The following is a 25,137-nucleotide window of genomic DNA, read 5'->3' as shown; positions in this document are numbered from 1 at the left end:
TCCCCCCCCTAACCTTCCCCCCCCCCCCCCCCCCCCCCAAGTAATTTGCATTTCTGATAGGAATTCCTAGGGGACTGGAGCAATGCCAAGAAGATTTCATTACTGCAATGGAAATGTCACTCCCTGCCCAGCCTCCTGCTACAATGAGGTAGCTGGGAGGAGACACTGACAAAGCCATCCATTCGAGTGCTTGTGGGAAGTCCAGTTGCACCTGGGGACAGGAAATCGCCGGGATCGCTGCAGCTCTTGGGCTGAGAGGTTCTGTGCTGGTGCATGCTAAAAGCTTCACGCACACTTGCTGTCACTGCTGCCTCTCCCCCAGGTATCCAGCTACATGGTGTGTTTCTGCACTTGCACTCTCCAGAAGGTAGCTACTTTTGCAGATCTTAGTTGTCTCATGAGAATAAAATAAAGGTCATTAGAATAATGACATGTTTCTATGGTGTTTTCCTTCTAGGGATTTCTTCCAGCCCTACAATTACAGACGCTTACGCTACACTGGTCCCATGGGCTCAGGAAGTGCTCCGGTTGTAGCATAGCACAGGCCAGATTCAGGGCTGGTGTAAGAGACTGAAGCTTTGCTGGAAGCACTAGACCAAGGGGGATTTTCCCCATCAAGGGATCTGACTTCAGCTGTTCTGAGAAGGGCTTTGTATTAACAGTGATAGGCAGGAAGAGCCATATGAAAATTGGACTGAAATTCTGCACATGCTGCCAGTTGAAATGCAAACTGCAGTGGGAAAACTGTGCAGTATCACCATGCAGAAAGCAAAGCAACTGGTGAATCTTAAATGTTTTTAGGAACTGGAGACAAATAAACTCTCTTGGCCTCTTGTGCCACTCAATCAGCAGCATGGCTTTATTCTTCAGGCTGTAACATCAGTGACAGTGCTCACTGTTCACACACATAGGACACAGCTGTTGGCTCTCTGGATTACATTCTTTCCTTGCTTCTGCTGCAATAGTGTTTTGCCACATCTCACCAGACGTGCTGGGAAGTGTAGGTATATTCCAGAAAATGCCTGAATACATATTATTATTATACAATAATCCAGAGGTGAATGCCCAGTGCTGGGAGACTTCTGAAGATAAAGAAAAAGAGAAGAAAGGACAAAAGGGAGGGACTGGAAAGTGAGAAGGCAGAAGGAAGAAAAGTATTTGCTGGACTTCCTCACCTTCCTCTACTGTTCAACTTCTAACTCCTGAGACCCAACAGGACATCTGGAAAAGGTTATCCCAGTGAGAAAGCAAACCCACACCCCATTTCCACATGAGAAGCCATAGCCCTAAAAGTTCAACAAAAGCTGCTGGCACATGCCACTGCTCCACTGTCAGAGTAGTCAGTCTGCAACTGGATAGAAAATCCCTGTGTTTTGTACAAGGTGTTTTCTATAGAACTGCCTGGTTTGCACTGGGATTCAAGAAGTTATCTGCTCCATCCTTTGAGGTGGGATTCAAAAAGCAGCATTATTCCCTCCATTGCTAGGGGACAGATCCCTCATCCTGCATCGGGAAGCCGTGGCAATGGCAAAAACAGGGATGAAGTGGCATTCAAGGGTTGCAGGAGTACAGGAGTAGCTCTGCTCCACAGTGTAGTAGACCCAGGATGGCTATTCAAGTGCTTCCTGAATGGGAGATCTGTTGAAGCCAGCATATTTAGTCCCAGACTAAAACAAGATCTGCTCCCAGCTTTTTGGTCACCACCAAAGGCTACAGCAAGTGACAGGAGGAAGCCCCATGAGTGTGAGGGCTTTTGCAGCTTAGGGTTGGCTTCTCAAATTAATGCCCCAAAGCTGACCCAGAATACAGTGACTGAGGAAGCACAAACCCTGAGGACTTTCCAAAATTTGCCAAGGACACAGCTTGAGAGTTCCTGGATAGGGCAATGGCTTTTCAGGTCACTGAAAAGGACTAAACTGAGAATAAACTGTCTCCATTCTCTGCCCAGCCCATCATAATGGATTGTTCATGTCAGATAATAACAGTGTTTAACGTGGCCACTTCTGAGGACCCAAATATAACGCTCCATCCTGGCATACACGTGGGACAGAACTGGCCATCCCAAGACCTCGGGTATGGTATTTAAAGCCACGTGTGGCTGCAGAAGCAACAGCAGCTCACAAGAAGGCTGAAACTCATCCTGCCTGTGTCTGGGCTAAGCTTACCATAACTGAGTTATGCTGCTCATTTGGGAATTCTCTTAGATATAGCTGAATTCTGTTCTCTTTGAATTTATATTATTCTACCATCTCTTCCCTTCTCTTTTCTTGTCTTCCTCTCAACCACCTTCACAAACCAACTGTGTTGAAATATTTCAGCCTCTCTGTTTCAGCCTTGTCCAGCTCTTACATATTTCATATGTGCTTGTTTTAACTTTCCATGTGAATACAGAGCAGGACAGGGAACTCTATTAAAGACTTGCATTTACTTTGTCTTCAGAATACCAGGATATCAGGTATGAGTCTGAGCTTTGAGTTCTGGCCTGATCCTTTCCTAGTTCCCAAACTTTCCCAGCTCTGCCTGGGTGTGGCAGGTGGCATGATGGAGACGAGGGAAACTAGGATTGGGTCACATTGGTGGATTTAAATTTGGATTTTTCTCTGAGTTTCAAGGTTATCCAGTTTGGCCCCAGCTCAATCATAATCATCATCCCAAGCCCAAACATTGTTCCTCCACATGTCTGGGATGGTTATTTTTTTTAGAGGTGATAAACTAACACATCATATGTGTTATCTGTCTTTTGTGATAAATGCCAAGCTGTCAGAATGAAAATGTCACATAAATCACACATGAAGTATTTACATTAAAAAAGATCAACTCATAAGAATTTTAAAAACATTCTGATGGTGCCATCATTTGCAGCAGGTTAACCAGTTATTGCCAATGTTTCCATTTCTGGAGTTGAAATAAACATAGCACAACAAAACAGAGTCATCAAACAAAACCAGAATGTATTTAACATGGTGCAACAGTCAATGCCATAAGAAATCACCATATAAGTATGCAGAGTTACATATAATCTACACATATCAATATGACTTTACAAATTTCATATTACATGTTGATACACACAAAATGGACTTGGGAGGAAGCACTTGTTGCCAGCCCCTCTGAGGGCTCAGTTTCTTACCTACTTGTAAGGTAGGGTGAGACAACACTGGTTTTGAAAGTGACCGTATGTATTGCGATCGTATTGCATTCTCCTGTGAGTCAGAGTGGATAACAATCTCCACCAGCCATGTGACAAAAGGGTATGGAGCTTGCTGAGCATACAACCATCCCTTGTGGGACGGAGGTTTGGCAGGTGAGAGGTCCCTGGTGGGTTTTCAGTGTGGCCACAAGGTTTTTGGACCAGCCCCTGGCTCTCAGAGGGGCCAGGCCAGGGGGGCAGAGCCCACAGCCCAGAGTGTAGTGGCACACTCTGTCAGGACCAGACACCTTCTGGATTTGGAGAGGCTGGCACTAATTCTGGAAGGTGCTACGCCTGCTCCAGGGGAAGCCTTGCAGGAAGAGCCTGGAGCCCCAGCAGGAGTGGCCAGTGGGGCTGGCTCCCAGCTGTGCTCTCTGCCTGGGGCTGGGGTGGCACCACATCTTGCCTGGGAAGGTGAAGTGGGCTACAGACCAAAAGCCCTCCTCAGGGCACACAGAAAGCTGAAAGGTAATGTAGGCAGTCCTACAACTGTTGTAATAGACACTGTGGGTGGAAGAGCTTCCTAACAGCTCCAGACTCTCTGTGGGAGGTAATACCATATTTACCTTTCCCTCTCCAGCCCCTCTCCCCTTGTCAAGCCTGTGCTGCTGCACTCAAGTCGAAGGAATGAAGCAACCACAAACCAGGCCTACTGTCCTAAAAATAGTGGCATTAACAGGGCACTAATCTACATTATGGCTCTCGATGATTGCTATCAGGGGTGGAGCTGGACAAGGTAAACTACAGCTGGAAATGCAGCAGCGTCTCTGCTGCAGACCAGGCAGGGCAGTGTGAGTAAAGGGCATTTTGCTATATTGGTGTACATCACTGCTTCTCAAAGAAAGTCCTCAGCATTTCTCAGGGGCTTCATTTGTGGCTGTGTGAGCAGTCAGTGACATTTGTGCCACGAAAACCTTACTTTTGCCCAATGGAAGATAATTACACCCCAAAAGATATCCTCACTGGCAAAACCCCAGAAAAACGGTAAAGCAGAAGTGAGAGAACTGAAAAAAAGGGAAGATGAGGGTAAAGAGAGAGGAGAACATGAACAAAGGAGAGAAGGAATGACAAATTAAGAGAAAAAAAAGACTGGGGAAAATAAAATCTAAAAAAAAGCACCTCGTTTGGAGTTTGCAGGAGGTGACTCAGCACCTGCAGATCTGAATTCTCCTTCTGACTTGACTCTGGCTGGCTGTGTGCCTTGTGCCTTGCTCTATCTAAGGTTCTTACCTTGCAAAGCATCCAGGAGGGCAAATGTACTGGCAAAGCACAAGCATTTAAAATCCTCCAGCAGCCACAACAACCAAATGCTGTGACTGAAATGCAAAAAAAAAGAATGAGGGTGGGATGGGAGGAGAGGCAGGGAATCAAGGAGCAGAGGAAGGGTGAGGAGTGAAAGAGTGAGAGGAATGGGGAATGAAAGAATTGGGAGACCAGGTGGAGGGGGAGAAAATCTTGGAAATGAGGTTAGGTGTTGGTCAGAGTCTCTATGTCCTCTTGCAATAGCAGGGGGAAGAGCTGAAACTCGTCCTGCTGACCTGCTGTAGAGACTGACACTTGCAGGCTCCCCATGGGTGTCACCTCTGCAATCCCTGTCCCAGAGCAGAGGAGCCAAACAACCCTGGAGGCCCGTCACAGAGAGGTTTCTAGGCAGGAGGAACGCCTGACGTAGAAATGCCGCCTGTCCTGCCCCTCCGGCCTGTGCACGATCAGGACGGGGAAGAATCGGGCGTCGTGGTAGGTGGGGGGGTTCTCGTTGACAGCCAGCTGGCTGGAGTAGGAGCAGCACTGCTCATCCTGGCAGCCCCGCTCTGCAATGCTACTGCTGCGGCTCCTCCAGAGGCCTGTCCTGTGGGAGCCATGGATGCGGCAGAGGGAGAAGCGGCTGGTGTTGAGGGAGAGGCGGGAGTTGCCGCTGCAGCTGTGGAAAGCGTGGCGTGAGAAGATGGAGGAGGTGCTGGAGGCGCGGTTGCAGCGTTCACAGCCGTGGGCCGTTTCGCCGTAGCGACACACCGTGTAGCTGTTGTAGGCCGGGGAGCTGGCCAGGTCCATGAGCATGGCCTCCGAGTAGCTGGGGATCAGCTGCCGGTTGGTGCAGATGTGCCACTCCAGCTCGGTGCTGTCCTGCGTGCTGTCCCGGGGCATGCGGTACCGGTACAAGGGCTCCTCCGCCGTCGTGGGCGCCGTGTACTCCAGGCCCAGCAGCTTCTCCACGTGGTAATGGACATAGGCAGTCCGGTACTCTATGAGTACCCTGAGCGGCCACGAGATCATCAGGATGGCTGCCACCCAGAAAGCGTAATGGGACACGTACCACGGGAGGTGATCCGGGTCTCCGTAGGCCATCATAAGCTCTTTAAAATCCACATTTTTGAGCTGCATGCCTTCCCTCACCTCCATGTAGTCATCTAGCCCCTCGATCTCCGTGAAGAAATGAGCTCTCTGAGTCAGGTAAGAGTTCTCAGACTCAATGTTGGCAAAGCTGAAGCACTTGGTGAACCTCAGCTTGGTGGCTGTATAGCTCTCCAAGCCCAGGAGCTCTTTGGAGATGTCCTTGTATCCACAGTGAGAGTAGTCAAACTCAGCTTCAGCCACGTGTGTGTTGACCCTCTCATGGTAGACCTGTGTGGTGGTGTAGGCATCACCGTTGCGGTACCGGGTCACCTGCCGGGTTCGCCGTACGAAGTGGTAGCTGATGGCCTTCCACCAGATGCACGGAGTGGCTTGCTGCATGCGGTTGATGCACTCATACACACTGTCCACGTCTGCCTTGTACTGCAGCTCCCTCTTGACGTGGCAGTGCCAGCACTCCACCAGGTACACTACGTACAGCATGGAGAGGAAGGCCAGCGGGATATAAACGTAGCCGTCCGAGCACGGGCTGTCATGGTAGATCATAGACTTGCCCTTGAAGGAGCTATCGAAGCTGAGCTTGGTGACTCTGGCCAGCTGACACCAGGCCACTGCACCCAGGCAGCCGTACATGAGGATGGAGAGGAGGAGGCATTTCCAGTGGGACTCTCGGCACATGCAAGCACTCAGGGACTGTTTCACGGGGCGTTGCTTCAATCACACCGTGCAAGGGGAGAGAAAGACAAAGAGAGAGCGAGGAACCCGTCAGTCACGCTGCTTTGCACAACGCACACAGTGGCTGCTTGCCATCAAGGCTGTGTCTGGCTTTTCTCTTGACTGCCTGAGAACTGGGACACCACCCTACTTAATAAAAATGTCAATATAAACAGAAACACCCTGCCAGGGACAGAGGGCTCTGGACAAAGCTCTTTCCTTGCTTCCTTCTGGCTCTGGGGAGGGAAGTTGTTTGTGCAGCAGTGACACGCTGTGCCTGGTCAGATGGGCACCTTTGCAGGGAGCAAGACAGGTCCCCATCTCCTTCTCCCTGCCTGCTGCCAGCATCATTTACACACCCTGCCATCTTCAAAGGTCAAGAGTGCTGAGCACGTGAACAGCCAAAAGCATGGGGCTGTGGAATTGCCCCTTTGCTTTGCAAGTGCCCCGTGCTTAAGTTCCCACATGCTGCTGTTGGGGAGGCTCAGGAGCAGTGTCTGTCGCAGAGCTGTGGCCCCACAGGTTGTGCCAGCACAGGAGGGCCAGCACTTCACGAAGCTAAAGCTGCTGCCTGACTCAGAGCTGACTCACATCCAACCCTGAAACCTACCAAATGATCGACACCATTTTCTTGGAGATGAGCCATCAGGAAAATGACTAGATTCAAGCACATTTCGTTGAAAAAATTGTCAAGATTACAGCACGATGCAGCATTGCTTCAGGCTGGTTACACCAGCTCTGACCTAAAATACTTGCAAGCTTTAGTGTTGAAGCTAAGGGTGTATGCGTGAATATTTAAAACAGCACACCCCCCTCTTTCAAGTCCCAAAAGTCAGGCTGGGAGCAGAGCTGGGTTCACACTCCTGTACTCCCACTTCGCCCCCTGAGAGGGCACAATTGCAGTCCTTACCCCAGCCCTGGTGCAGTGAATCAGCTGCATTGTCATGCGATGTTCAGCTATAAAGCAAAATGCCAAATGGAGCCAAGCAGCTCCAACAGAGTCGTGTCCCTGCAAAGAGCAGTGGCAGCATGAGTTACACCACTGGCAGGCAGCTGTCTGTCTGTAGAGAGTGCATGAAGAAAGATGCCCACTGCCCTAGTAGGTAATGAGGAGGGCTGCTCACATCCCTTTGGTTACTGCCATCCTCTGCCTCTCTCCTAACTGAGGAAATGACAGTGAGAAAGCAGATACACACTGATACTCATGCATCATCATGCCCTCTGCCGAGACTGATTTCATGCAAAAATAGAAGCACACTGTTATTCCTTCTCCCAAGGGCCCACCTCTAATGCATCAAACTGCTCTGTAGATGCCAACAGACACTAGGTTCAGGAAATGTCTTCTCTTTCTTTCTCCACAGATAAATTTCTACCACAGTAAAACTTATCTTGGACAAACAGTGGTTAGGACTGAAGTGATCTTGAACCAGCAAGGAATTTAAGAAGCAGCATCTTGTAACTAAGGAAATAATAGGATGGCGCCACTGGAAAGAGGAGTTTGCTGTCTTCTCAATAAGATGGAAATATTGGCATCTAACTTTGTAGGGCTGTAGGGTCAGATTTAATACTGCTTTGCTTTTTTTTTTTCCTGAGACAGATAACCACTTCTAAGAAACCACACAGGGTTTTATGACTTGCTGTGAACACTGCAAAACTAAATTTCATGGGGTTTGGTTTTGATTTAATTTTTGTTTTAATCTGACACTGGGTAAGTGCAGAGTAATTTTACTGATTTTAAGAAGTTACACCAGTATACACTTGCAGGGACTTAGGGCAGAATCTGGCCCTTGATTCTTTCTTATGCATACAGAAGGAATCTGTAAAAAAATTTATATTCTTATCCCAAAACTTTTATACATGTGTCAGTATAAAGAATAACTCTTCCGGACTGTATTCTGGCTTCTGTATTCTCTTTACAGCAAATGTAGAGAAGCTAAATGGGTTATAAAGTACAGAGTACATAACTTCTGTAGGTAGGGCAGTGAAAAAAAAACTCAGTACAGGTAAGAATAAGGCTGTTTTTCTTAGCCTTTTAGATGAAACTTAGAGGAAAGCCACAAGGTAGCTTCAGGCAGTCCCTAAATCAGCTAAAAAATAACTAGAGAAATTTTGGGAGTGAATCCCCTATGTGCAGCCCATGTGCAGTCATGGAGAGTTTCGGCTCTTGAAACTCTTGTCAAATGCCCACTGCTCAGTCTCAGTGTGGTTACTGCCTCAATGTAGGCTTCTGCCCCCGCTGTACACTGGACCAGGTCAGAGCCCCAGGCTCTCTTGACTCATGGGAAACCCACTGGAAATTACTAACTTCTATTCTTTGTCTCTTCTTAACACGAAACTAGAGTTTTAAACTTCTATAGTAATGCAAAAATATAAAGTGTAATGAAGCTGTATCCTTTTTTTCCTCCCCTGAAGGTTTTCTGAGGTGAAGAAAACTTTAACCATTAACATCTCTCTACTTCAGGCCCTGACACTGTGCAGAAGGAACAGCAGGACAATATCCCAACACATGAATTTGTGTTCTCATTCAGGCTTCTGCAGCTACCTCTCATTTAAAATCACTTATGGTTCACAGAGTGAACAGTGCCAGTGGACCCACCAAAAAATGCCCAGCAGTCAGTTTTAATGTGAGTGCTTAAGTAGTCCATGCAGCTCCAGGAACCCCATTTTCTTCTATGACTTGTTGCAAGCACTGTCAGCCTGGCCCTGGGCACAGGTGACAAGGCTGTCCCATGCCAGTCAGGGCACTATTTGCCAAAGGCACTGCAATCCCACCTTCCCTTTATCTCACTTGCTTTGACTAGCAACTTCTCTGTGGTCCAACATACAACCCACAGGCTGGCTTCTGCCCAAGGGGTGGTTGAACCAGCCCTGCTGCTAAGGGCTATCAGAGGCCATATCCGAGTGGGCAAATGCCTCCTAATGTGCTCATCTCCATGAAATGCCATCTCCCCTTTGGGGGATGAGATAGCTCTGGTTCCACCAGTCTTAGAGCAGCACCCGGCTGGGTTGGCAGTAGCTCAGAGGTTTGCAGGTCCAAGATGACATTTCTGTATGCATTCTCTGGAGGCACTTCAAAAATGGTCTTCAACCCACTGGAAGAGCTAGATCAGCCCAAGACAGATTTTCTCCACTATTCTCACAGCAGCCTGCAAAAAAGGCAGCTTCTCTCCTCCTTGCACTAGTGAAGACAAGCAGCCATAGAGCTCACTGCCACATCTGATTCACACACCTACCAGTCCAGTTCAGCAGGGCCTTCATGTTCAAAACCCTTCAGTAAAAAACACAAGTTCTTTCACCTGGCTTTTCTGACCCACTGTATCACTCCTGCTGTTGTTCCTAAGCAAAGCCCAGTCTCTGCAGGTCCTCTGTTATAAAAGGATCCCTCTTCCAGGGTCTATCTCCACAGCTGTCCTGCCTGTTTCAAGTTCTAACTATGTTCATCTGGCCTATAACCCCCTATTTCTCCTTCTCTGAACTGATTATCTAACACAATTATACTATTAGAAACACTATTAGAATGTTCGTAAGAAAGATATGAAATAGAACATAACTACAATAAAGGTTCAGACACTCCAAAATCTCATAGGGAAATATATCTTTTCATCTCTCTCTGCACAACAAATTCATTAATATGTTAAACCAGTGGCTCTCAGACTTTATTAATTAACATACCACCTTCTTAAAAGAATTATGTTTGTGGTACTGCGTGGAATTTTCTCCTTTCCGTGCATAATGTTTCAGATTGAAACAGGGCAAGCTTGTATTTCTGGATGAGTACAATAAATGCTTAAGGAAACTAATAATTTCCATGATAACTTGGGCTAGCCATTGAACAAGAGTTGCATTCTTTGAGGAATGCTGTGGCATCTGTGTTGTTTTCATGTGGAATAAAAGCATAACCCCTGGAAAATCTTAATAGAGAAACATAACTGAAAGAAATAAATGAAGAAAGAAAAGACAGAGAGCCTGACAGAAAGCCAGAGCCAAACAGAGAGTAGAATAGATGGAAGCTTAGTTGTCAGGCACTTTGTCTGCAAGCTAGAACTAAAGGGCTTGGTTCTCTAACCCAAACCAAGAGAGATGTCCTCCCTTTCTTGCTTGTGGGGGGCTTTGCTTTGGGCTTTGCTTCCAGCATTGACCAGGGAAACACCCTGACAGATTAAATGAGGCACAAGTTGCCCAGAGAAGTTGTGGATGCCCCATCACTGGAAGTGTTCAAGGCCAGGTCGGACAGGCTTTGAGCAACCTGGTCTAGTGCAACATGTCCCTGCCCATGGAAGGGGGCTGGAATGACAGGAGCTTTGAAGGTCACTTCCAACACAAACTGTTCTGTGATTCTACAGCCACATATTGTGAAGGGGAATGCATTTGTCAAATCAAATGTTTCATCCAAAAGGTCCCAACCAACTCTGATGACAGTACAAATGGTAAAAATCTCGGTTTTGAATGGAATGCCATGAAGCAGCACAGCTGAGCTGTCAGTATCACTGTTTATGAATTTCAAGCTGTGTTAAATACACATGCTGTTAATAACATCTTGCTAGTCTCTGGCATGCTGCTGAACTGCTTTCAGAGGCCTCCCTTCTCATTGCACCTGACTGGATTGGAAACTCTGGTAACTCTTACCGAAACTATCCACAATCACATGCCGAAATTCACTTAACTCTTTCACACTTAGAAACAGTAACCAAAAAAAATTTTCCAAATTCTTTAGTAGATGTCAGCATGAATGAGGAAAATGCCATGAGTGAGAGGTGACATGAGTGGGGAGGGCTGTGGGTGTCTGTGTTGTGAACCTTGTGGAGAGTTTGTGACAAGGTTTAGGGACAGCCTGCCCTGAGCTGTCCCTAGCCCCACAGCACTTCTCTGTGCTTGATTTTTCTGGTTCATCATTTCCAGAAAGCTCAGACAGAGCAAAGGCTGTGTACCACTCAGTCAGCTCCATATGGTTTGTTTGCTCTCTGGTGGTGTGGAGCACTCTGAGACGCTAAAATGATAGATGCTATTTAATTTGTGGCCATAGAAAATAGTCTGGAAATCCCTAACTGTTGATGGAGAACTGGAATTTCAACTGACACCTGTAGGAGACAGGAGTTTCCAGGCTGGCAACATTTCAATTATTTCTTCTTTAAGAAACTCAGCTTGCAAATGATAAAACATCCAGGCAATGGCTGAAAGGGCAATTGCCTTCAAAGGCACTGCCTGATGGCAGATGCCCAAGATCAAAAGCATGTTTACAAGGGCTGAGGTGAAGCCTCCTTTGCACAGGCATACCCACCCAGCTCCTCCTGGCTCAACAGCAGGCAGGTCAGGTTCTGGCTGCAGCAACCGTAATTGAAACCACTCAAACGTGCTCTGTGTTATAGGAGAGTGCAGATTTGGGCTGTTAATCTTGCCTAGTGTAAAGAAGTGGAGAGAGAGAGTCAAGGGGATGTGCACAGCCTGGCACATCCCCTGCTTAACATCAGGAGCTGAGGGTGCTCTGGTGGCAGGAGCAAAGGCCTGGTGGTCAGTGTTTTGGCTCTCTGACCCATCCCCTGACTCCTCACAGGTGACCAGATTTAGGACACCGATAGGTAAGTTGTACCTGGTAACCACCCTAACTGAGCCTGAAAGTGACTGCACTGGGGGTGGCCAAGAATGAAAAAAAAATTACTTTCCCTCAAACCCTGACTTTTCCTTAAAAGGCATCTTCAAAATGTAACGCTGATGCTAAAGAATGAGAACAACACATTTCTGGGAAAGCAAATTGTGTTTATGATTCTAGGTCCCCTTTCTCTTGATGGACACATAGAACAAGTTAATTCCTCAAGGCAGAAGCCAAGGTGGTCTGGCTATCCCTGTTCCTCTAAAGGAGCTCCCCGCTTAGCAGGAGGAGGAAGGGTCACACTCAGAGAAGCCCAGACTGATTCCACCAGCCCAGGTTTTTGAATGCCTAACCTGAAAATCTGGTGCCTCTGTTTTGCCAGTGTTGGCTCACTGCTTTTTCTGGCCTCTGGATACAAGTGCGGACGGAGCAGGACTCAGCCACCAGCCATCCACTAGTGGCTTTTAGGGATTCTTACTAGAGAATAAACAACCAGACAGTTCTTCAGCCCTTACAGGCAGTCACGGAAATTTCTCCTACCAACTTTGCAAGATTATGTTGGGTCAGGAAGGTTCAGCTTATATTACAACCCAATTTACATTTACACTTTAAGACTGGAAGGCACTATGCCTTCTCCTCATATCTCCTGTGTCTCTCAGGCAATGCAACTTCATTCTGCCATCCTATGGACAGCCCAGAAATCAGTGGCTGGTAAAAGTTCATCTTCCATAATTACACTGTTTTAACTGATAGCCTAAAAGAAATTAAGAACCTGCAATTCCTTTTGAAATTGTTCTGGTGATGAACTTCTATCACCTTTGTAATTTTGTCTTGCTTCAGCCCCCATTCATGGGAGGAGGATGCCCATTCTCCAAGTGATGAAAGACTTTTTTCATACGATTGCCTTCTCACCCAGAAGAGACTCCTCCATTCTGACACCTCTCAGCTTTCTTTTTGACAATTTAAAGGAGCCAAAGTCTTCAAGTCCTTCACTTCACTGCTCTACCTCTTTCTAGTGCTCTGCTCTCTCTTCAGCACCTTGAGATCCTTCTTAAGTCTGTATCTTGCATGTAAATACAGGACTTCAGCACTTATTTCACTGGCATCATACCAAGAAATAAAATCACCTTCCAGTCCCACTCATTCCCCCTTTTTACTGTCTTCAAGGGTTGCATTAAGATATTTCTGCCCAGCAACATCCCAGGAGCTCACGTTCAACCTCTCATTCACTTGGCTCCCAGGTATTTTTTGAGTCACTCTCTTTTAGGACAGCTGAAAGGTTGGCTGTGCTCTCCACCCTGAAATGTGTAACTTCAGATTTGGCTTTGGATTGAGTAACTAAATTATCAAATTAAGGAGAACTCTAAACAGAATTGTGCTCATCTCGTCATTATAGACCTGCCTGCTAATGTTTGTGCCAACTGTAAATGCTACCAGCAGTGGTTTTATGCCTAATTCCAGTGAATAGTGTCAAATCTGGTAATTATTCCTGCAGAACTCTGCCAGTCTAACAGCTAAATACCCCATTAACTTATACAAGACAACTGTTTTCACAAAGCTAAGTGCCAATCACAAAAACAAGACTGTAAGCATTATGTGGACACTGAGGTGCTCCTCACATTTCCAGTGTTCACTGCCAGGAATAATTCCATGAGCAGTTCTGCAATATTAAGAGAAAACCTCCCAAAGCTTCAGTAGAGCACATTATCACCTAGATTGCCATGTATGACCTTCATCAGTAGCTGTATTTTACCCCAGAAGTAGCTGTGTAGCGGTGTGGGCTTGAAGCATCTCTCACTCTAGCTTCCTCAGTAGTGCTCATGGCATGCAAATAGTTACAGTGACACTGAAAAAACCCTTGGTTTATTTTCCCCTGCCAACTTTGAAAAAACCTTTTTTTTTTTTTTTCCTGCTGATTGTGACCAGCACAATAAATTTGAACTGAAAGTTGCCAAACTGACATCAATAGAAGGGGAATAAATAGCCTGTGATGTCTAAAGGAAATACAACAAATTATCTTGGAGTCACATTTTTAAAACATTTGATCTATAATTTTGACTAATCCCTGCTATTTCTTCATATGTGTCTATTGACAAAAGGACTTTTTCCTCTTCTGTCACACTTTATTCTTCAGTCTCCTTGAAAACTCCAGCACAAGCTGTATAAGCAGAAAATATGCTGCCACAGCGTGAGTTTATTCTGTTTGTTTTGTGGACAATTGGAGCCCAAGCTTGACTGTCTGTGACTGGTTCACAGACAGGTACCTGTGTTCCCCAATTTCAAAAGCATTAAAATTCTCTTTTGGGGAAATCATATCAAAAGCATTTCCTGTCCTTTTAAATCCCACGTGCGTTTGTCCTCGGTGGCTGACCTGAAGAGCTGCAAATTTGCTGAAGGAAAATGCTATCATGTCTAAAATGAAAGAGTAAGAGAAAACAGAGGGTAGCAAAGACGTGGCCTGAATGAAATTAAAGAAATGAGGGGGAAACACAGAAAGTGGGAAGAAGTGAAAGAGGGAAAAGATAGCCAGGACATGCTCCAAATGTGCCACTGAGGCAGGGGGAGGGTGCTGGCAGGTGAGGACAGAGACCAGTCAGCCTGGGCAGGGGCAGGAGGGAATCATGCCCAGAGAAAGGACCTGGGTGAAGATTAATGGAGGCAGCACTGAGCCTGACAGCACCAAAGCACCCCATGAGCCAGCAGTTACCCCAGTCCATCCATGGCCTGGAAAGCAGATACTCCTGAATGGCTGCTTTCTCACTGCTGGGAACTTCTCCAGAAACAGATCTATGCCCCTCTCTCCTCCCCACAGCCTTGGGGGAAGGATAAGGCTGTGCTAAATTGAACCAGAGATTTCCAAGGAGGTGAGAGCATACTGCAGGGCTGATGCTGCAGCTGTGTCTCAGCAGGATGTGGCATCACAGCATGCTCCTGCTCTCTGCCAAAACCTGGCTTTGGGGACACAAGGTGACTTGGCTGTCTTCAACAACAAAACAACCCCACATCTTGTGATTACTCATGTAAGCTAAGAGTCAATCTTCTATTTTTTCCCCTCTTATTTAGCAAGCATAATCTTCCTGACCATGGGGAAAAAGGAATGGGGGAAACACTGACAGAGGACTGCAAAAAAAGAGATAAAACCAGCTAAGAAGGGAGAAAAAATGGTGGATAAATTAACATCAGCTATAACTGAATTTGGCCCTGTGGATTTATGCTTGTGATTAATATATCCCAATATGATACTTGAGAGGGGAAGAGTAATCAATAACCACAAGTCATACACTTTAGCAGGTAGTGACCAGAGTCTGGATGAAAGAAGAATTTTGTCTTTAACTATGACAGACTCCTCAATCTTGGTCAAGACAGGGCAGGGGAGGATGTTCCACCTCCTGATGGCAGGATATAACACAGAGAGGACCGCTGAGTCCTTGCTAGACAAGCCCTAGGCTGTGCTATTAATCAGAACTGAGGAGAGCCCTTACACCAGGACCAGCCTCTGGTGCTGAGAAGGGTTTCACCACTTCTGCAGTGGACAGGGATGATGCAAGAACAAGGAGATTTCTATCTACTGTCCCCAATCAGCCACAACAGATATGGGTGCAGCTATCATCTTCCAGCTCCTTAGGTGATCCAGGTGATAGACCAGCCTAAGAAGTCTAGGGTGACCAGGGAGATGAGAACTGCAGGAGAAGTGCAAACTCTCACTGCTTTCCAGGGCTAAATGAACTCCCAGGTCAGATGCTCATTAGTACAGTGAGAAGGAGCCTGACAGGCTGTGCTAACCCAGACCCTGGCGTAATAGTGGGCAGAAGCGCTCCTCCATCATGTGACCCAATCCTGGCACCACATGGGGTATCAGTAATAAGGCCTGGTAAGGAGAAAGGGAGATATTACAACAGCCATCTCATCAATCCCCTCCCAGGGAGCCTGAAACAAAATGCCTCCTGCCATCCGTCTTGAAAGGCAAGAAGCCCATTACCCCTAGCTCCTGCTGAGCCAGTAGCACGGAAAGGGAAATACAAGGGATAGAAGGCAACCAAGAAAAGGCCATTTTGCATCAGAGATAATCTCCCTCCAGTCCCTGAACACGTAGATTGGTTGCTGCACATCTATTTGCTCGTCTGCCACGGAGCTCCTGTGAGAATAAAAAGTTCCTGCAGGCAGGGGCCATGATGTCAGTGTGCAGCAGAAAGGCTGTTACTAGGTTTGAAAATAAGAACCTGCATCATGCACTCCACGTGTTTGTAGCGTCACTGACTCAGGCGTTGGCAACTGCCCTCCTGTGGTGAGCAGGGATTGTCTGGTTTCTCATGATTTAAATCCCTGTGGAGACATAATCTTCTCCTTCCATCAAGGGAGCTGTCAGGGGGAACACCTCAGGGTAGGCAGGTGCACAAAATGGTAACGTTAAATCCTTTCTGCAGCAGAGCCTATTGCAGAACAAGTCAGAACTATGAAAAGACACAAATCTTGCTGATCCACCTGAATTTAAGATGCTAGGATGCCCCTGAAATACCGTACAAAGACAGTCTGTTCTTTCACGTACTAATCATCCTCATGAATTCAAGCAGCATCTGAAGAGGAGGAAAGCAGAGGTCAGGACAGAAGGAGGAGCCTACAGTACTGTAAAATGTCAGATTCAGGATTAGGTCCTGAAGGATACATCCGAGTTCTTCAAGCAGAAATAAAGGAAATCCCAGACGAAAAAAGCCATTTGGATCCCTGCCAACATATATGCTGCTCATTACAGCAGGATGGAAAAGCCACTCAGTACAATACAAGGGTACATATGTGATTGTCCTGAAGAATTTGGCCCTAAAGACGTCTGTAACTGATGCTTTCTCACGCTGCTCCAAGGAATACTGTGCAGTTGCATCTTCAGTGCCAAGGAATCCTAGCAACAAAATGGTCACGATTTACAAAATAGAAATCAGGGCTATTTTTGTGGCAGCTTTTCACAAGATCACCAAAATGCTGCACTAACAAAATTACTGCCTTCCCCTCAAATTGCTGATGTTGCTGCCACTGGCTTTTGACTCCATACCAATAAAAAGAGCATATTTGGAGGCCGAGGATTTTTCCCAGTAATGCCAATGCTGGGTATGAGTTCATCAAGAAAGGAAAGCTGAGATTCAAGCCGCCTCAGAGCAAGAGAGTAACTCCAAGGACAGCTCTTTTTTCTACACCTTAAGGACCCACCGTACTTAGCTCATATTACCTACTCCCCTGCCCTGAATATTGGTGGTTTCCAGTAGACATGGGGTAAATTTCACGGGTATAACTAAATGGCTTTTCTCAACACTTATCTGTTAATTGATAAAAACATCACACAACCACAAGAAAGCTCCTGAGATGCAGTTCCCAGCCACTGTTGGATTAGTAAGGCCAAGCAAGGGACATGAGCCATAGGTGGCTGCATCACTGGGTATTTTGCAGCCTGCCTCATGCCTAGGCAGCCTCCTGTCCCCCACCACAGCCAGCCATGCTGCACAGAGCTGCCCAGGCAGGTGCCCTTGCCCCGGCTCCCACACTGCAGGGACATCCTGAAAAAGGGCTGATGGCAGCATCCATCCATCTGTTTGTCCTGTGGCTGCAGAGTGGAGCGATCCTCAGCAGTGTGCTCCAGCCTCTGAAAGCCAGACCCAGCTCCCTGCACCCTGGCATGCTATCAGCAGCACAAAAGTACCACGGCCCCAGGGATCAGCCAGGTGCAGCTTGCTGACTGGTGCACTGGTGTACATGCAGTGGCTTTGCTGAGATAAAGGGAAAACTGACACCAGCCAAGGAAAAACAGAAGGGACAGTGGGACCAGTCTTCAGTCCTTGAGGGATGGGGACAGCAGGGAAGGGAGAAGGGGAGAGTAGCTATCTGCCAGCCTCTGTTTGACAAAGTCTCTTCTGGGTTCAACAGAACCCTGCAATGCTTGCTTTGCTCCCACCTTTACCCAGGAGATGCAGCTCCCCAGGGGTGAAAGAGGAGCAAGCAGGGAGAGGAGGCTGGCTGTGCTCCAGCAGATGTGTTCTCCTGTGCTGTGCACCCCGTCAGCCTGCAGCAGGGGATCCTAGTGCCACAGTCCAGTGGTGTATGGAAGCTCGTTCCTTCCCGCTCCCAAGTTCCTGGGGTCACTGGTGCTCTCCTCATCCTTGAGGAGCATGTCCTGTGCCTTAGAGTTCTCACTACTGCCACAGGTCTTGTGTCCTCCCCAACCTTCCCTCAGCCTCAACATGGGGAAGTGAGGGACTGATCTGCAGCCAAGCTGGACAACAGCTAGGGATCAGTTTCCCTGAGGGAAAAATCAGAGAGCCAGTAAAGACATCCTTGTGAGGAAGAAGCCAGAGAGGTGTTAGTTCCACACCAGTTCTCTAGTTTGCAGCTTATTCATTGAATGCTTCTGTCATAAAGGAGAAAAATAGTTCATTATTATGAATCCCTTTTAATCCTTGCTCAGTCTAAAGGAACACCTTGAGATTTAAATGAAGGATGTAGAAACAGCTCCTCAGGAGAAATATGATCCAGGACTGATCTGAGCTCCTGTGAAGTCTGGGTAAGTCTTTCAAAGGGATCTGTGAATGAAGGTGTGCCCAGAATCACGGTGTTTTATTTTTATCCTCACTTATTTGCAAGGCCATCCTTTTATCTAGCTAAACCAGAACAACATGGCTCTGTGATTTGAACTGTCAACTTCCAGCTTTCCCATGTGTGACTTCCCAGCCAGAGCCCTTCAGCCACACCTCAGCAGAGGCAGTGCCAGCCCCACAGTGCTGGGCTGCTGCAGCGCAGGCTGCAGCCATGCCAGGTCCTTCGTGCTGCTGAGCTGAGCATCCCTCACAATAACACCCAGCCACTACTCAGGCTTCAGCTGCTCTGTCAGATTTGGGGAGTGTTTCCCCATCTCTGCACCTTGCTGAACACAGCTGTGACCCCAGTGTGTCAGGTTTTTATAATGGTGCTCCAGTTGAGATAAGGGAGTATCCCAGCAGCTAATGCTTCCCTGGGAGAAACAAGTTTTCATTATAAATATCATTTCTCTCTCCCTCTTGCTTCTCTGTGACACATTCTGCAGCAATATGTGACACACAGCAGGTGAAAACTTCACTGAAAATTCATTTAAAAACCTAATGGTTAAAAGGGATCCTGAGAGCCAGGACACCTGGCTTTTATTTCTTGCTTTGACTTTGACCCATGACATGCTGTCAGCACACCTTCTTACACCTCCTGAAGACACTGAAAAATAGCACTTATAAAGTGATTTCACATGAGCATTGCAGCAGCACACTCCAGAAAGGTGCATCATCTGCACGTGAGCTGTTGCACCCCGCCGCTCTGAGTACCAGCTGGTGGGAAGCAGAGTTTTCAGCTCCCTGCCCTGGCCTGCTGACAGGCAGTCCCCTGCAGAAGCCATGGAACACCTCAGCCCTGAAGACAGGCTGTCATCCCCACCCTTTCAGCACATGCCCTCACTACATTCCTCTTCTAACAGGAACTGCTTCTGCCTGGCCACCTCACCTCTAGGAAGCCATGAGGGAGCTGTTCTCTTTATTTTTGATGTTTACAGGGACCCTAATGCTGGCAGGACTCTACAGGCAGATGCTACCACCCCAGCCTCCATGGTGCTCTATGCTCCCTCTGCTCATTGCAGGGTGGGGGAGATGGCACGGCTTGTTCCTGTGGGCGTGCTGTGCTCCACAATCCTTGGGCCTGCTCCTAAGGGCAATCAATCACACGAGTATGATGAAGGCCTCCAGCCATAAATCCATCACCACAAATCACTTCTCTCCCAAAGCCATGACCTGCAGAAGTCTCTGACTGATCCCCCTTTCTTCCCTGGTAATGTCACGTTATTCAGACTCCTCATTGTCAGTCACCTCAATAACCTACCCTTGGTTTCCCTGCCAGGAGTGGGACCCTTCATGACCTGCTCCTTGCCCTTTGCTGTCATCTCCTACCTTGCCAGGCCCTGCTCTCACCAGCTGGTGGCTGTTTCCAGCCCATCTTCCCTGAGGCCCAGTACTACCAATCTTTCCTGAACAAGGCCTCTGGTGGCTGAATGCTGAACTGGGATGTGCAACACCTCATCCATATAGGAACGGTGCTGTGTGTGAGTTGGGATTCTCTGCGCATTATTCACCTGATGTAAAACCACAGAGGCCAAAAGTTCACACCCTTCAGGGAATGTGAGCCCCCTCATCCTCTCCCAGTGGCATGCGTGGCACCTTGAGAGAGGCTGCCAGCTACATCAGACACTGCTCCACAGCCTTAACTCCACCTGGGAAGGCTGCCAGCCTCCTGTGCCACGCGCAGCCAGGCTCGCCCGTCCTTCCCACTCATCATCTGTCACGCCTGTTTCAGGCACTTTTCTTCCTTGCTTTACTGCAGGAGAGATGAGCTGTGGGCAGAGCAGCCAGTGCTCAGGGAGGAGCTGGCACGGGTGCCTGTCAAAGGCAGCCTCAAGCCCTGTCCCCCCGTGTGGTGCTGCTGGCAGGGACCTGTCCGGCTCCACCGCAGCAGTGTCCTCGCTGTAACACATGGCTGGCTCCGCTGCAGAGTGCTGCTGAAATGAAGCTGCCCCGACAGAGTTTTGGGGAGTTAACAGAACTGTTATAGCAACTGTGACCTCGAAAAGTTTCACTATGTGCTATTTTTAACTTTACGGGTCTTAAGCTCTGAGGAGCACAATGAATGATTGGAGTCTGAAAGTGAACTACATTTTCCATTATTAGAACTTAAAAACTAATTAGCTGCTTAACCACACTTTATCCAAAAAGTAGAACTTGTGAAAACTCAGACACAGCCTTATCTGCTGTGTCACAACAGTGTCACTGTAACAACTGAAGGGCCCCACAGTTTTGGTGACAGCTCAGCAGCCATTACTTTTGGTGTCACTTCATGACAATGTGTTAGGATACATGGAGAAACAAGCCCTACTCACTGTGGATTACTTGGGGATACTTTACTTCTTTTACTCTCTGTTTTCACAAAGTCCCTGCTCAGTGGCCATGATCTGAGCTATTTTCTTCCAAGTTATAGAAACAGATGAAAGGAAGGAAAGTGCTGCATTCCCAGGGAGAAGATACCTCCTACCTCACTCTTGCAATGGCTTGCACTGATTGCAAAGCATCCCTGGTATCCACACTACTCTTCTTGGGGGAGGTCATCCTCTGGGGTCTCTGAAGTGAGAAAGGCAGAAAAAGGAGAGTATTTGGGGCTTCCAAAAAGTGTGTAGACCCATTGCTTTTCCATCAGTATCAGGTGACTGTCTGCCCACCTGAACGAACAGCATTAGAAACCAAGTCTGAAGGGGACCTACCACCAAGTCACCTAGTCTGTCCCTTCCCCATGACGTGACATCTACACATTTAACAGACATTTGCCTAAATTGTCCTTGTAACCCTCCAGTAGCAGAACTCCATGAGCTCCACAGCTACTACAGTCCAGAGTATCACTGAGAAAATTCCCCTGCTGGAGGGGTTGGAAACGTTAGCCTGAAGGAGCAATTCACTTCATTCTCAGCCACAGTGGTGAGGAGCAGAAGACTCTGCCTGTAGTGGCCCACACAACTGGAGACCAGGCTGCCCTTCAGAGCTCAGACACATTCATTTGGTATTTCCTATGTATTTTTTTTAAACTCTTGACAGTTTCTCATGTGAAGTACAGAGAAGACAGCCAACTCCACCAAGGCACCAAGAACAGACATGTGATCAGAAGATAAAGTGGGACAACAAAAAAGAACAAAAGCAGAAAAAAGATGCAATGGCTCAGCTGGGATTTTCTTATGACAGAATCTGCAAAGCAAATACTGCCTGAAACTGCAGGATCATGAAAAATACTGCCACTCCTGATGGACTTTTTCCTTTGTCTCTATGAGGGAAATAATTTGGAACAAGGAATGAGAAGCACTCTTTGGTTTAGGTCTGCTGAATAGACCAAGCGCAGGAAGGGAAGAGAGGGGCCTGTCCTATTTGACTTTCATTCAAGAGAGGGAATATCATGCGCTGAGCCTTAAAAAGATAACTGTTTGATCAATCATGCTCACTTGGGATGGTGATAGCCTTCCACCTGGCTAACCAGCACCTATCATTCAGGGGATTAGCTGAGCAGGTTTTTGCATGAGGTTTGGAAGAGCCGAGAAGAAAGAGTTTTCCTAGGAGGCATGTTTCACTCATTTGTTACCCTTCTCTGGACAGTGTCTGTCGTGTGAGTGCCCTGGGCAGCTTTTGGAAGGGAAGGTTAACCAGGAAATAGCCGCTCTCTGGAGATTGATACAATGGTATCTCAGCAGCTTTGCTTAACCTCTCATCCACCTAGATACGACTCAGCCCACAGACGGGGACAATTTAAAGCTAACTGGTCTGTTAGTAAGGGTGGTTTGCCTCGTGTTTTCAATGCCATAAAATAAGCCTTGACAAATTAAAGAAATGTTGGGGGAAAAGGATAAAAAAGGTGGATAACTAAATGGAGTCAATGCCCCAAGCAGAAGGAAGGTGTCTCTCCATGGGCACACTGAAGAAGAAAGGTCCCAGCAATCCTTTGACCTGACAGCCTGTAAAGCTGTAGCCTGCAAACAAGCACTACCTATGGTTTCTTAACTTGAAACACCCCTTTGGCATTGTTGTGACCACAAATAGCACTTTACAAATTAGCTCCTGCTGCATTCTGCAATGGTGTGAGGCAAATGAGACAGTTTTAAGTGGCCTCTCTTTTCTGTAAAATTTCCATCAGAAAGCCAATGACCATGGGTTTCAGGAACATTGACCCATGAGGTTTTCCCTTTTATTTAAATAGCTCAACTGATTACATTATGTCATACCCAATTTAAGTTTTTAAATATAGAAGAGAAGATAAAAACAGGCATGGACAACTGCTGTTTGACTTTGCCAGTACAGACAAGACAAATACATATTTCAAAATGTCAAGTGGCTGCTGCTTTCAGCTTTCTTCAATGATTACTTGGCTTTGGAAACAAAAAATGATGTTTCTACTCACCAGCTTTGTTTTCCCAAAAAAACCCTCTTGATTTCCAACTAATTTTTAAAGATTTTCATATTTAAGACCATTTCCCAATTGAGTTATAAACTGGCAGAAATTAACAAAAGTCACTGTCAACTCTTTGGTGTAGGTATAGGCTGTCACAGTAACAAGAAAAGCAGCCAGCCTACTATTTAACCAGGGCAGTGCAGAGCAGCAGGTTCTGTTATTTCAGAGGGGAATGCAAAGTCAAGTATCTCCAGAGAATCAATGTTCAGCAATAACTGCTGAAACATTTGGAAAAAGGAATCCTTGCATACTCTCCCCTGAAAGATCTTGATTCCTCTTGACAAGAGTTGGTGGAATGGTAGAATCCTACACTAATAACAAAAGCACATCTGTTCCAAGTGATTCAGCTCAAGCAATTAATGTTTAATTAGAAAAAAGCCCAAATCAGAACACTGTCAGGTAATCTGAGGGCTTGCTCTGACATTCAGCAAAGTCAGCGGGAAATGCATGTGGTCCTTGGCACAAGAGGACAAGGGCCGAGGCAGGCAACTGAACTGCTGCTCTCCTTCCTGCTCTGCAGCTGCACCTTTGCACGTCCTTCATTCAAAAATAAAAACTTAGACTTCAGACACATTCTCTGTTACTAGCTCAGGGCTGTATTGATTTAATACCCAATAAAGGCAAATTTCAGTCATTGTTACCATTTAGGTCCATGCATTTGATCTAAGTGAAATCCATAAATGATGAGGCTTAACAGAGGAGCCCATGAAATGCCCATTTAGTACCAACACAGGGCATTTACATGCAACTGCAGGCCCAGGTGCAAAAAGTATATTTACATTGTGAAGGGGAAGGCACGAGGAAAGACCAACACTGTAGGACTGCAGTGTTAAGATATCACAGGCATTTGAGATATAGACTCAAATGTGCAAATGTTTGTGTTGGAACAGAAGAAGAACTGAGAACAGGATCAAAGAAGCAAGATACAGATAGTGCTTAGCAGAGAGATCAAGTGCTTTCTTTCTACAAATGGCTTAGATGTTTTTATGGTGGACTTAATACATTGGAAAGCCTTCAGTAGCTTCTGGTCTTAGACCAAATAAATTAAAAACTCCCTTCCAGCATTAAATATCTATTGATCATCTGCAGGGCTGTAATTACATTGGTGTGCTCTACTGCTGGAACAACAGCTGTATCCTGGATCCAGCCACAGCTCTTCACGGTGAACTGTGTCGCAGGTGTTTAAAAAGCAATCAAACAGGAGAAAACCCTAATTTTCACCCATGGATGACAGTTTTTTCAACCTGAGCTGCAAAGCCAATTTTCAATTATAGGTAGCTTCAATTGCTGTTTGGTTTTCAGCTAAGTATCCTGCAGCTTCACACAGGCTTTGTTGAGGCGACTGGATTTTGACTACAGCATTATGTGACTGTTGATGAGCCATGGGACCTACTAACAAAAGCTTTAAGCAGACTAAGTGCACACAGCAATATTGCAGGGCTGCTTTCACTTCTGTTTTCAATTTTCTCTTCTCTAAGCCTGTTTCAAGGCTGCTCTCTCATTCCTAGGAGCATGTACATTTGCTTTTAACTCCATATTATAAAGAAAGTTCACTCACTTTCATGAACCGCACATGGATTACATGACATAAATGGCAGACCTGTCAAAACTGTTGGAAGCAAAGGCTACGTTAAGGGTAGAAGAAAATCACAGATATTTTTAAAACAGCTTGCTGTCCCAGGTGTGCAGGATAGCACACACACATTGTCACCTACTGTCACACAGCCCTGCAGTTTTGTCTGGCCAATACCTTGTGGCTCAGGATTCTGTGTCAACGCAGACACATCCGTTATTCCCTCTCTATGATGTGCAAGGCCACAGTAAGTGCTTCACAGATGATCTGAAGAAACAGATTACGTTATAGTTTCTCCACTGATTTCTGTTGCAGATTAGGCAGCAGGAGTGCCTAGGCCCTAAGGGAAAAGGAGAAGCATGACCTCCTCCTTTGCCCCCAAACACCTGAAAGCCACAGAGCTCCAGACTGCAAGCCCGTTCTCATGCTCCTTGAGCCCCTCCGGCCACCTCCACCAGTGCCTCGCAGAGCTGCAGTCTCCTTGACCATTTCACAAGTGCCAGGGAAGAGGCAGGCTCTCTTAGGCCAAGGGGCTCATTTGCCCAAACTTCCACTAGGCAGGCCCCCTTTCGCCCCCGCTGCATCGTTCCGGTGCAGAGCCGCTGGCCCAGCCGCCGCCCCGAGCCCGGCGGCCGGGCAGGGCTGTGTGCCGGGGCCCGTCGGTAAAACCCCGCAAGCAGCGGCCGC

At 47.0% G+C, this 25,137-nt stretch overlaps 1 protein-coding gene across 1 annotated transcript; it reads right to left on the bottom strand.

The window, feature by feature from the left end:
* Positions 1-4,822: 4,822 nt before the first annotated feature.
* LOC121334194 (transmembrane protein 151B-like) lies at positions 4,823-6,247 on the bottom strand. The gene has a single exon (XM_041401108.1). It carries the CDS (start codon positions 6,218-6,220, stop codon positions 4,823-4,825), a length of 1,398 nt encoding a protein of 465 aa, XP_041257042.1. The 5' UTR covers positions 6,221-6,247.
* Positions 6,248-25,137: the final 18,890 nt, after the last annotated feature.

Source organism: Onychostruthus taczanowskii, unplaced genomic scaffold (assembly GCF_017590055.1).
Source record: "Onychostruthus taczanowskii isolate IOZ18803 unplaced genomic scaffold, ASM1759005v1 scaffold1, whole genome shotgun sequence".
Classification (NCBI taxonomy): Eukaryota; Metazoa; Chordata; class Aves; order Passeriformes; family Passeridae; genus Onychostruthus; species Onychostruthus taczanowskii.
The sequence above is the reverse complement of the archived record's forward strand: the minus strand, read 5'-3'. Positions and strand labels throughout refer to the sequence as shown.